The sequence below is a fragment of the Micropterus dolomieu genome, linkage group LG21, assembly GCF_021292245.1.
Source record: "Micropterus dolomieu isolate WLL.071019.BEF.003 ecotype Adirondacks linkage group LG21, ASM2129224v1, whole genome shotgun sequence".
In the NCBI taxonomy this organism is placed as follows: Eukaryota; Metazoa; Chordata; class Actinopteri; order Centrarchiformes; family Centrarchidae; genus Micropterus; species Micropterus dolomieu.
This window is the reverse complement of record NC_060170.1, coordinates 4,334,598-4,348,551: the sequence shown is the minus strand read 5'-3', so window position 1 is coordinate 4,348,551 and position 13,954 is coordinate 4,334,598. Positions and strand designations below refer to the sequence as shown.

The 13,954-nt window shown below is 42.3% G+C and overlaps 1 protein-coding gene across 1 annotated transcript in view; it reads right to left on the bottom strand.

Annotated features, from left to right (window-relative positions):
• The window catches only part of unc5db (unc-5 netrin receptor Db), a 191,885-nt gene that overhangs the window by 47,394 nt on the left and 130,537 nt on the right, over positions 1-13,954 (bottom strand). The window contains exons 5-8 of the mRNA XM_046034066.1: positions 8,472-8,652; positions 7,526-7,693; positions 1,151-1,315; positions 87-119 (exon numbers count right to left, since the gene is read on the bottom strand). Coding sequence (XP_045890022.1) covers positions 87-119; positions 1,151-1,315; positions 7,526-7,693; positions 8,472-8,652 — 547 coding nt within the window. The remainder of the gene's footprint in view (positions 1-86; positions 120-1,150; positions 1,316-7,525; positions 7,694-8,471; positions 8,653-13,954) is intronic.

The following is a 13,954-nucleotide window of genomic DNA, read 5'->3' as shown; positions in this document are numbered from 1 at the left end:
GGGGGGGGGGGGGGGGGGGGGGGGGGGGGGGGGGGGGGGGGGGGTAGGGAAAGAAAGATGAAAGAAATCCACAGAGGAAGACTCACTTTGAGGTTTAACGTCATGTAGCAGCTTTCGATCTGCAAAGACAGAGAGATAGAATGAGACAAAGAGGAGAGAAAGTGGTGATTAAAGTCCGAGCGTCTGTGAAGCGACTAACAAGTGTGGTCTCAGATCCAAAATCCTGAGTAGAGAGAAGCTCTTCTGCTGACTGTGCTAATGGACGATATACAGTATCTGATAAATAGCTAGGTAGGCATCATTACTGTTCTCATTTCACCATAGATAAAGGTGGTGCGGTGCCAACTGCTCAATGGCTTGGAAATGCCTTTGAGTGAGCTAATATTCTCCTAACAAGTCCAAAAAACAAGTTTGATTTATTTAAGAGGGATGAAGTTGCACAGTTTTCTCCCAGACTTTCTCCAAATGTAGGTTATGGAAACAAAAATTTACTTTTGTTTCTGACCAGTATTGGGGTGATTTAAATTGTTCCTTTTTTCTATGGAACAACTTTGAATCCAGTGAATAGTATGGACACCAGCATGCAGAGAGCAGACAACAGCCAAGACTAACATTTTGTAGTTTGGCTAACTCACAGAATTAATGTTAATTAGCTATATAAATTTGCTGGGATAGTTATCCTAATGGAGGAACTTTTATTGAACCCTACAGCTTGTTTTGACTTTAGGTCAAGTAAGAGATGTGCCTCTAGTGATTTGAAAACAGTTTTAATTTTTTGTTCAGCCACATAGTCTAGTGCTCACACTAGTGAGTAAAACATTCTGAATGTTAAGTCCTTGCATGAACCAAACAGTGCAATGACATTTCATTCCAAACGTCAAGCATCATTCAAGAAAGAATATCTGCCGTCTGTGAGATTCAGTATGACATATAATATGTCAAGTGAGCGTCACACAGGAGATAGAGTGCTGATATTATGATGCACTGGGCATCTGTGTCAAAACTCAGCGTGATGTTCACACCTGCTCAAACATGCTTGTGATGATTTGCCATGTTACATAGAGTGTATGATGATGATAATGATAGGACAATAATGAGAATGATGATGATGATGATGATGATAATGCCCAGCAGGGGAAAAAGGCCTTACTCTGGGTACACAATCCATCTGTGCAGTTCTCAGTGGCCTCACTGTTCCCTTCGCACATCTTGCCTCGGTGTCTGGGTGCTGGGGAGTTGCATTCCCTACTCCGCTGCCTCTCGCACTGACTGCTGCATATGGTCCATTCGCTCCACTCGTCCCAGCCTCCATCGACTGTAACATGAGGACATACAAATGTGGACAAAGAGATTTACAGACGTACTGCATGTGTCTGCACACATACTAAAAATGCAAACAAGAAGTCAAGAAAAAGTAATTTGAGGAGGCAGCTCAACTACACAGGCAAGCCAAACAAACAGAAAATTCACAAAAAGTCACAGCTTAAGTAACATTCATGTTGAATATCTTTGGAGATATTAGCTTTTTTTCAGTGAAAAGATTGATATCAACCTCTTGCCCGTATGTTCAGTGAATGGCTTGACCAGATTGACCAAGCTTAGCGAGTTAAGACTGGAGGCAGGGGACACAGCTAGCACGCTAAATTCCCTGAAATTCTTATTTTTACATTAAAACGAGAAATACAGTGTTCATTAATCATCTTTCACAATGTGGGTAGCTACATTTTTAAACTTTGTTCAGAGCCAGGCTAGCTGTTTGCTGACTCCTGTTTGCTTAAACACATTTAAACTAAACAAGCTTAAATACATTCTGACTCCTGTTCTTACTTGTTACCTGTGTTAACCTATCTCACTTTTTAAAAGAAAGCATATAGCCTGAGCACATTTCCCAACATATCAACCTGTTTCTTTGAGATAAATGCCTGCTCTTTCGATTTGGTGCTATATCTACACACATTAAACACTTAAATGTGTTCTTAGTGGGCACATACATACACACACACACACACACACACACACACACACACACACACACACACAATACACAGGTTGATGTGGTGGTAACGTTACAGCTTGACAAACATTTTCTCCCCATTAACCCCCGGGCCTGTTTATATAATGGGATTTGATACACGGATATGAAACCAAGACAGCCTGGTGCATGCTAATAGCTGGGGTTCCTCCACTATGCTCTGTCATCTGATCAAGGAAGAGCTCATCATGCTTAGCTTAACAAATATTGGGAGACCATATGGTGCCTGAAGATTTATTGGCAGCAGTTGCGATGCCCATAATATAGCCTTGTGGGTGGTGGAGAAGGTAATTTTCTTTTGCAATGTTCCATGGGCTTACCTACACCCTGCATTTCTTTGTAGTTTCTTCTCAGCTACTTGAAATGCAAACGATGTGTTTGTATGTTGGAGAGAGAACGTAGAGTGCTTCTGAGTTTGACCGCAGTTGCTGGTGAGTGTATGCATATTGTTTCTCCTGACAGCTCCTGATGACTTGTTCCCCTGAATAAGCTCATCTGCCTACTGGTAAACAATAGATACAATCTGACAAACTGTAATGACTGCCAAACTCTTACTTTTCATAATTTTCATAATAATTTTTTTTGGCTCAGTCTTCATGTCTAGTTTCTTAAATTGGCTAGTCACCAGGTCCTAATTAATTTGTTTTAGTGAAATCTTTGCAGCTAAGTAGACGTCACTTTATAATTTTGTGCCCCTTTCTTTCTTGATTCAGCCAATTGTTCCAAACACACCAGAGGATTTTGTTTCTATAAAACAACCTTCAAAAAAAGCTGCAAATGTATTTTTATTTTTTATGAACTTGCTATTGGTTTAGCCCCTGCCATGTTACATAAACTGGGAATAGATAGATAGAAACCAATGGATATTTATATAACAGCATACAAAATTGCAAAAAAGATTGTTAATTCAGCTTTAAGATCCAACATAGCTGTTAGTATCTTGGCTTCAAGCCTCTGCCCTGGCTTCCTGGTTTTACGCAGTCTTATCAAGTCTGTCTGTACTGTGTGCATGCAGAGCCCATCGAAGAAACATCGTTGACTGTTTTATCTCTTTAAGCTACAACACCATGATCTTTAAAATCTAAAGAGTCAAACTGAGACGGGAAGATTGAACACACGTCATAAAACCATAGGTCAAAGTCATCTTGTATAATTCTTCCCTGATCTGTATATAATTTAAAAAACAAAGCAAAAACTGTCATTTTGTTGCACTACTGTACAACTTTATTGTCCCATGAATCCAATATAAAGATCAAAAAACATAAATTATATATAGTAAATAATTAAAGCCCTGTATAAAACGTCACTTCAAAAGGTGGAAAACCTTTTTGGGGATATTTTCAGGTGCGTATTTGGTGTGCTAGTGAGTATTTATATGTGAAAGACAGCTGGAATCCCTCAAAGTAAACCACAATGGCCATGTTCGTTGTTAAGAGGGACCATGTCACCAAGTGGATTCGTGCAGCTCAATTAATGTATGTATTTTAATTAAACCTATCCTTAAAGTGAAAATATCTGACTATTTGACTGTTGCAGTTACAGGGTGAGTGCACAAATCACTACTTCTTTTCATCTTTGACACATGTCTTGCAACTCTACACTTCAGACGGCAACAGGATGATGATTGATATGTGTAAGAAATCTCAATTTACTATAAAAAAAATATGGTAAACGATTGTGTTAATGTCTATCTGTGCCATGCTAAAATGGTAACACAAGAAGAGAAGAGTCAAAAAGTCAGTTGACTCTCTCAGCAATGTCAAAGACACAGCGACATCTACTTAAAGTTTGCTATTATTAGCCACCATAAACCACTGGTCATACCAAACCAAATCAGTTACTGCCACTCTCAGTACGAGAGATTATGGTAGCTGGTTAGGTTTAGATGTCATTGCCACAGATACACAGTGGGACTACATGGTACACAATCTGTATTGGCTTAGTTTTAATCACCTGTTCTCCACTAGCACTTTAGTCTCCCCAACATGAGCTTCATTTCTATCAGTATTCTCGTCTCTCTTTGCTGTTTCTTGTTAAGTGGCTATCTGCCTTGTCATGGTGCCGGCCCCTGACCTCATCCATCCTCCGTGCTCTCCCTGCACTCAAACCATCATTAAGACAATGTTCTGGGCTGGCTTGTCAAAACTGGAAGGGCTTGTCAGTCAGCAGCTCAGGCAGCCTACACTTCACTCCTGTCTGCATATCCTTCCTCCCACAACACATGGATCAACCCTGATAACACCCGCTTTCCTCCCTGCTGCATCAGTTACTTCAGTCATTCTGTGAGGCCTCCAGGTCATGGTGGTGGCACAAGTCTGCTTATCTGTGCTTTAATCCGTATTCCTCTTCTTTTGTACTGAATTATTTTGAACCCCACACTGCAAACATAACCCATCCTCCACCTACTCTTAAGGCTGCATTTAAGGTTGACAGCTTTAATTGGCAGTGAGAGGCAGCTAGTTGAATACTTCTGTACCCGCACATTAGTCAGGGTCTAGAAATTCCATTTTTTGTTTCAGACTGCAAGCCAGAAAGTGAGTTTTGAAAGCCATACATTGGAGCACCTTTAAAAGCAAAAGCTGAGTTATTGTTATTGATCCCACCTCATCAGAGTTTTTCCTGCACAGAAGTCCAAGGCAGCTGACAGTATCATTTTCTGTGCCACGTTCATAAAAAGATGCATATTGCTGGAAATTTTAACTAGAAACTGTGTAGGTGCATAAATAAAGCTTGGGTGTAAAAGTTGGAAAACCACGATCCGATTTATTTCCCAGATCTAATTTTTTTAGTAAGGTATTTGAGGAAAACACAGACAGCACCCAAAAACTTGTTCCTGGCCAGTGAAATGGCTTTATGTATACAATTTATGGATACAATTTGCCTTTATCCTGACTGACAGGCGCTGTAGTAGGGGCTTGTTAATTACAAGGTAGTCACGCCCTACAGCATACCATGCTTTATCGTCTATTTTCCTCTAATTTACTAATTGAACATCATGCTGTATTGAAGAAGACTTTAAACTAGAGATTGAGACCATAAACTCATTTGAAAAGTGTTTACTGAGGTAATAAATCAAGTGAGAAGTAGAGTCATTTTGTCATTGACTCGACTGCAACAAGACTTTTTGCAACCAGTGGAAAATGTATTATGTCATGCGCAGCACGGTGGCCAAGACCATACAGAGATTCAACAGGACAGGTTTCACTCAGAACAGGCCTCACCAAGGTTGACCAAAGAAGTTGAGTGCAATCCAGAGGTTGTCTTTGGGAAAAAGATTTATGACTGCTGCCAGCATTGCTGCAGAGGTTGAAGGGGTGGGGGGTCAGCCTGTCAGGGCTCAGACCATACGCCGCACACTGCATCAAACTAGTCTGCATAGCTGTCGTCCCAGAAGGAAGCCTCTTCTAAAGATGATGCACAAGGAAGCCCGCAAACAGTTTGCTGAAGACAAGCAGACTAAGGACATGGATTACTGGAACCATGTCCTGCGGTCTGATGAGACCAAGATAAACTTGTTTGGTTCAGATGGTGTCAAGCGTGTGTGGCAGCAACCAGGTGAAGAGTACAAAGACAAGTGTGTCTTGCCTACAGTCAAGCATGGTGGTCTGGGGCTGCATGAGTGCTGCCGGCACTGGGGAGTTACAGTTCATTGAGGGAACCATGACTGCCAACATGTACTGTGACATACTGAAGCAGAGCATCATCCCCTCCCTTCACAGACTGGTCCACAGGGCAGTATTCCAACATGATAACGACCCAAACACACCTCCAAGACGACCACTGCCTTGCTAAAGAAGCTGAGGGTAAAGGTGATGGTCTGGCATGCATGTCTCCAGACCTAAACCCTATTGAGCATCTGTGGGGCGTCCTCAAACGGAAGGTGGAGGAGCTCAAGGTCTCTAACATCCGCCACCTCCGTGATCTCGTCATGGTGGAGTGGAAGAGGACTCCAGTGGCAACCTGTGAAGCTCTGGTGGACCCCATGCCCAAGAGGGTTAAAGCAGTGCTGGAAAATAATGGTGACCACACAAAATATTGATACTTTGGGCCCAATTTGGACATTTTCACTTAGGGGTGCACTCCCTTTTTGTTGCCAGTGGTTTAGACATTAATGGCTGTGTGATGTGTTATTTTGAGGGGACAGCAAATTTACACTGTTTAAGCTGTACGCTCACTACTTTACATTGTAGCAAAGTGTCATTTCTTTGTTGACCTGAAAAGATATAATCAAATATTTACAAAAATGTTACAGGTGTATTCACTTTTGTGAGATACTGGAGATAGATAGGTCGGGAGTCTTCACAGGGTGTTTTATTTTGAAAACTGACTTAATTCTCTATGCTGTTCTGTGACTTCCTGCCTGGTTCGATCTGTTCTGTGCTGCTCGATGCGGCTGGCGGTAAAAATAGACCTGCCAACTATTCTCTGCGGAGCGGAGAGGAGATGCGCTTCTGGTACGCGCTGCGGCCTCATCTGGTGGACTAGAAAGCATTGACTATAATGGCCGTGATTAGCACCGGCAACCGTGGCGCAGCTGTAATGCGCCGTAGCCTGATTTTACTGAACATAGACTGTTTATGCTGCTCCCTGATAAAAGAAAAATGTTTCTGATACCTGTGCAGCAAAACAGATTTACATGTGTTAACCTGTTGCTCAGAAGGTGCCTGTTATGATCGTGGCTCTGGACTCTAACTTGTTTTAACAAGCTAGATAAAAGGTAATGCCCTGGCAGTGGCAAATAGCTTTGGTTTTATATTGTTGTTATAAGTTGAGATTTACAAGAAATATTTTATTGCTACTGTGCAAAGGGAATACTGCTGGTAAAAAGCACCTTATTTGTTTGCACTTTTGTGTATGTAGCAGTACAATTAAATTAAAGTGCACAATACACTACTTTAGAATAACAATGCGATTAATCGCAGAAAATCATGCAATTAATCGCGATTAAAAATTTTAATCGTTGCCCAGCACTGTGTATTTTGCATCATAATTCTCCTGTTCTTCTTTTTCTCTCTCTAGCAGGATCAGTTCAGTGGTGCAGGGATGTCAGTTCACAATGGCTCTGTCCCTTGCAGTCTTTATTATTGGGTATCTGTAATGCTCATGAGGTGGGAATTTAAGCCTATTCAAGTCAGTTAAGTCACTCTGGATATCAGCAAGGGACACATGTCATGACTGACATGTTAATGTGGGCGACATGCTGTAATAGTGCAAAGTGCCTTAAAAAGACTTGGCAGCACAGGATGTCATCTAAAAACATAAATGAAAGGAAAACTGTTCCAGATAATTAACAATTAATAACTTGTCTTCCTCTAATATAATTAGTAAATGAAATATGAAGATTGTTTTGTCATTTTTGGCAGCCTGTCGTAATCTTTAAATATTCAGCTTAATGACTCTCAGACAAGCATTAATAACTTTTGACACCTAGAGAAAAGTAACTTGTGAGTGTGATGTTTCTATACAGAAACTCAGAATTTAAGTGGAACTGACTTGGGCAGAGTGCGTTGCAGGTGATCTTCTGTACAGACATGCCCTCGCAGAAAGCCCCGCCATTGAGAGGCGCCGGGTTAGTACAGGTTCGAGATCGCTTCTGGACACCCCGCCCACATGGCACATTACAGGCCGACCACTCCGTCCACAGGGACCAGCCGCCGTTCACTGTAGGGAGTTCAACAAAGTCAGAGAAGAAGAGGAAGTGTGAGTGCACAAAACACACATTGCTTTTCTAGAACTCTGGCATAGTTAAATACTACCATTACAACAGAAGCTGGGGTTATTAATGATTATGCAGGCTCCGAGGCACCGCAAGGCAACAATGCATAACGGCTGGAGCAGATTGAGCACAGCACATTCATTGTGGTGGATATACAGCTCCCTCTTTCCTAATTGCCAGTTCAATGTTCCCTGCACTTGGATTAAGATAAAGACGTGGAACTGTGTGAAAGCAAAGAAAACAGCCATTAAACGGAATTGCCATTTCTGAAGGCGACACTGACTCATACTGGTTGACAGGTTGGAGTCGACCACTTGACTGAAGCAGTTTACTCCATGATCTCTCTCTAACGTGTGTAGAAACTAAATATGTAGCAGCGCTATCAGAGCTGGTGAACCCGCATTGCTGGGAGGCCTCTGGCAAATAAATACTTAATAAGCAACACTCCTTTTAAATGAGATTAAGACACAGTGGCTTATTTCCTTTCATAAAGTACACATTGATTTTAAATGAGAGGCAGTAAATTGAGTCTTTGAATAATACATTCATCGAAATAAAGAGGAAACATTGGTCTTCAGTGGAAAGATGGGGATGGGTCTCTTAATCACTTGTGTAGGGGTGCAGGAAACCAAACAAATTGATCTGAAGTGCCATGTAAACAGAGTGTCAGTACACTGTAATGTGTTGTAACAAGCAATAACAGTAGCTGGGAGGACGGCGTACCAAAGACTATCACAGTGGCTGTGGCACTGCGTCTCTTTGCCACAATGTTGCTGGCCAGGCAGGTGTAGTTGCCCGAGTCGGATAGCCGTGCCTCGTTGATGATGAGGTTGTGGTCTGCACGGGTGTCGATGTTGTCATCAGTCAGGGAACTCAGCAGCTCTTCATTTTTTAGCCATTCCACCTATACAAGAGAGGTGAGGCCAGAGATAAGAAACACTTTTGCAGAAAAACCTCACATATCCATTCTAAAACATAAATCAACTATTAAAGGATCGTTTTGGTTCATCACAACCTGGGTCCTGTGTTTGGTGGACGGATGATGAGACAGATAAGCAACAATTATTTATAAGATTATCTAAACCACTTTTTTTAGGTAAAGTAAGCATACCTGAAATGTCGACAAAAATAGTAAGTAATGTGAGCCATAATTTTGCCATAAATGTTTACTATAAATGTTTAAAAAAAATGCTGCACTGACGACTATAGTTCATCAAAAATGTGTCTATAAAACAAGATAACCGTAATTTTTTGACAGCGGATCAGTTTGAAATATTGTAGGGAGTAATGGAACAGTTGTGAGGAGCCATAGTGAGCTGTCTGATGAGGAGCTGCAGGCGACAGGCTGCACACCTCCAACTTCTCAGCAAGTTAACCAACTCGTTTCAATGTGCCCTGCTGTTCGCAGACTCATGCCGTGTGCAGCATAAAATCAGATCACGGTTGCTCACAGAATGATGGAAAAGGCCAATTATTGCCTGACTTCTGAATTAAAACAGAAACAGTTTGTGCTGCCTCCAGAATTCTTTGACCTGTAGTATTTAGCTGCTCTTGCTGTTAGGCATACCACCAGTAACCACGGGTGTCGCTAAATCAACTAGGACTGAAATCTTAACAATTACAACTTTAAATCTTGTCTGATTGTTCGACCCCCGTGTTTCACGTGGAGCACCACTCCCGGAGATAGCTGTCGGATTGGGCTTGGAGCTTTATAACAGAAAGCCTGCGTTACAAACTGGAGGCATGGAGTCTGAGCTATGTGACAGTTTGCCAAGCACGGAGGGTCTAATGAAATATGCTACTGAGTTGCATCATATGAAATGTGGGATCCAGTATTTTTGGAGTTTGATGCAAATGGGAACTGACAGTCAGGATATCTTGGCCTCTGACACACTGATTTTGAACTTCTCTGTCACCCAGCTTCACAAAAGTGCAGTACAAAATTGCTAGTGGCTGTTAGTCAACTAGTAATGAATAAAGACTCTTAAAGCATTCCATTAACACAGCAGTAGCTTTAGTACTATTGCAAATTTGCTTGGTTTGCCCAAATAAAAATCTGGTGTCAGTTGTCTGTCTCTTGTTTCCTCCTGTCTCTCAGTTTTGGAACTCACTCACGGATTGAGTGGTTTTCCAAATTTTGAATCACATTATGCATCAGTTTGCCAATTTCAAATGTGGCAGCTTTAACACAAGTGCTATCAGCGTCAATATCAGTGACAGTGCCGCTAATCTGGCAGCTGGAGGTCTCTTTCTGTTTGCAGGGTTACCAGTGCACTCGATGCAAACGATGGTTTTGACATGCACCACTGACAGCGAATGATGCGATGACTTCTGAATGATGTCAGGTGTCACAGGTGAAACCATTCACTTCAGTCAAATATGGCTAGGAAGTGGAATAGCAGCAATAAATCTATGTATACTCAATGTCCATATTCTAAAGCCCCATTCTGACTGGATTTTTTCCCCCAGGGGAGGTGGGGTGATTTTAATATTATCTGTCCTTTTCAGTGATGTTAATCCCATCCTTAATTTTCCTTCCTTTCATTAATCTTGGTACAATGCCATGAATGCCTTTGAGGGTAGACTGAGATCAGTAATGCAGTCAAGAGGAGGCTATGATGGCAGGCTTTCCCCCCCTGCCTTTGAGTGTTGCCATTCGGAACAGTTTTAAACACAAGATTTGCCCAAACTAATTAGTTTCAAGCATGCTGAACCCTTAAGTCTCACCTTTTCAGAAGATGCAGATCTCAAATTTGGACTCAATCCCCTTAAAACTGTAGTGATACACACATAACTGATACAGGTCCCACACGGCTGTGATTACCAAAGCTAGGCAGCCCAACCACGGACACTAAAGTCATTAGGAAGTCAAAAGAAGCACTATAACCAATTACCAGCAACAGAGAGGAAAACTAATTATGAATTACAAACTTAGTGACGCTTTAGCGCTTCTACCCTGGTAAAGGAGTTGCATCGCCGCGTTTGCAAATTACATTCATAGTGTGGCAGAATGGGTCGGGCTGATGGATTTATAGGAAGCGCACAGGCACCCTTTATAATAAAAAACACTCACAGGCTGGATGCAAATAAGAAGCCTGTGGGCATGCAAAGACTGGGTAAATAGAAATGACATACAGACCTGGGGGATGATGGATTGTAGCTATATATATTGACACGAATAAAAATGATAATGAACATCATAACATAGTAATCATTTCTCACATCCAGTATTTTTTCACACCTATTTGAGTCAATTGCACCAATGTTAATGGGAGTGGGGATTTTTCTTTTTCGGCAGAGAGGAGCACATTACTGTTACGACTGCTGAAGCCTCGGTTTTTCCCCGTTTGCCTTGAAGAAAACTTGGAGGCCGATCTTCAAACACTCGCAGATTCTTCTCTACAATTAAAAGATAGCCTTTAGCGCGGGTTTCATCAGAAGTAAAGCGCTTAGCATCGCTGATAGATAAGGAAATAGAGAGACAGAGCACTGGGAGACGGAGTCTAATTTCTCATGATTAAAGTCCTTTGTCACTGAATGGGTGACCTAAGTGGTGGCACCTCCACCATCCGACTCTTTATGTATTTATTTCAATTTTATCCTGGGAAATTTGTGACTTGAAAGAGGCAATTAACGTGTTGCACGAGCCGGCCCTTGCAGTGTTTGGGGCCATGCTGCACATTAGCTGTCTGTCTGCCGCTAACAGCCCTTGGGTAATGATGAAAAGATTCACTGAGCAGAAGGGAAGAGAGAAATACACACAAAGGAAAGGAGAGAGAGAGAGAGTGAGAGAGACAGAGAGAGAGAGAGAGAGGGAAAGGGGGGGAGGTGGTGGGAGAAAAAAAAATGAAGGGACAAATACAAATTAGCCTGGCAAGTATGTGGCAGAGGATGTGAGAAATGAATTGCCTAATTGGCACATTTGTTTCAATTAGGATGTGGTCATCAGTGTCAGCCTTGACGGAGGGGTTTCCAGGCAGGGCCCCACATCAGGGCTTCCTCGCTGTGATTTCAATACTCGGACCGCCCCTGAAGGTCACCTCCTCCAGCCCCACACAGCAGCCAGGTCCTCTTATCTACTTAAGTACACACACACACATGCACACAGCTCATTCAGATGACATTTGCTGATGATTAGATGCTGAGAAATGTGGCGGTTGAGGGGCAATTAGAGGACAGAAGATGTAATGTAATGGGTGACACTGCAGCCATCATCTAGACTTATGAGGAGAGTGCTGAAGACCTTGCCAGCTGACGCATTTTTCCCTGTGTGCCTCATCGCCCACTCCTAGGTCTAATGGTCATTTGATGTCAAGGTGACGCAGTACAAATGGTGCTTTTCGGTGCTATAAGGTCTGCTGAGTCATGCTTAGGTGTCACAATTTACCATGATCTCTTCCCTTCGGGCAACTTTCAGTCGCCTGTGGCGAAGCCGGCATGAGCATCAGAACTTTTTTTAATTTCTGAGTATCTCATCAGTGCAATTACATGGATTAAGTGTCTCCGTAAGGCATACCCCGGGGACCGGGGGAGGCCGTCGGGGCCCGCTGAGCAGCATATCAGAAATGATACTGCATGGAGCATGGAGCTAATCCATCGGACGGATTCCTCCGGCAACCAATCAGCAGCAGCATTTCTTAAAGGAAGGCATGCTCATTGCCTGCACACGCACACACACACAGATACCGCAGACACTTTGAACTCTGCATGGCTCAATGTGTTCATGCGAAAGGCAAGCCTGACAGCAGCAGGTAGAGTCGGAGGGAGCTATCTGCGGCTCAGCTGTGCTCTCCCGCTCCGGAGGTTAATCAGAAAAGATACGGGGAGAACACAAAGTGGGCCTGCGTCGCCCATCCGCCTCCCCTGTTGCTTCCCAAATGCCACCTCGCCTCCCCTTCGAGCTATGTGGCACTGCATTACAATTCCACACCGATCTGTCTTATCTTAACGAAATAAATAGAGGGAGCTCCCGTTTTCGGTCTGGGCTGGAGGAGGATGTAATTGCTCAGCTTAATAATGAAGCTCATCATCTGCTCTGTAGGAGACTTTCTCTGACCTATGAGAAAATAACAGAGGCGCTCGGCAGCAGGATCGGAGAATAGAAACAAGTGCAGAGGAGGCAGGAGGTGGGACAGAGTTAAATGCTAACTTGTTTTGGAGTAGCATGGCAAATGTCTTTGTGAAGCTCAACAGAGAACAGCTTGTATCACAGTGCAGAAGCATTTAGTTGATTCCCCTTTGTGTTGTAGCCTAGGCTGTCTACCTGAGCTACTGTAGATCAAGGGGATTCATCTTGGATTAAAGGCTTTCATTCAGGGAAGTTGAAATTGGCTTCCAGTTTGGCTCTTCATTTCACACTTTCTCTCAGAGTAACCTCTCAAAAGAAACTCATTATACAGGGTTCTCATGGACTCCTTTCTCCCAGAGTTAAAAGATCTGCTCTGTATTCACACCCCCTGATATCTGTGAAGTAAAAGTGGGGGATTGGTTTTGGATTGGGAGCACCGAAGCGAAATTACAAATAAGCCGCTCCTACGTTCTATTAAACATAGGCAAATTACAGTCTCTGCTCCTTGGATACGACATATGACGGTATTTTTGGAGCAAAACACTTGAGATTTTGCATGTTTCAATTTACACTCACAGACAATACTCACACACCCGTGTCCTGAATTTGAATTAACAGAAAAGAACCACAAGTATTGTACTGTTGATTAACTGTTGAATGGATATCTGAAGATGTCTGTGCATTAAAGATGAAGCCTGACAAAGAAATGTTTTTTTTAAATGCAGGGAGAAAATAACTGATTGATTTAACAGCATTTCAACTTGTCTAAGGTATAGAAATAACATTTGATTGTATCTATAATTGTGATATCAATGTTTACTTTTCAACCAGATTCACTAAAGTTTTAGCAGATTTATTCAATTAAAATGGTTTACATTGCAACAGTCAATAACTACGTCCAAAGGGGTCTAAAACTGACATGGGTTAGTTTTTACTCTAGGGAGAGAGACGGACAAACTCACAAAATGGAATGGAACTAAATCTTTGGATGTCTGTAATAAAGCTTTTTATTTATTAACCTCTTAACATTCTTGTAAAATTCATGCAAAACACCTATTCAAGGCATATCCAAAGTCAATTGAATGTAGTTCTTGAACCATGGTTTTGGGCTTCTCTGAAAGATAACACTCTGGAGTGT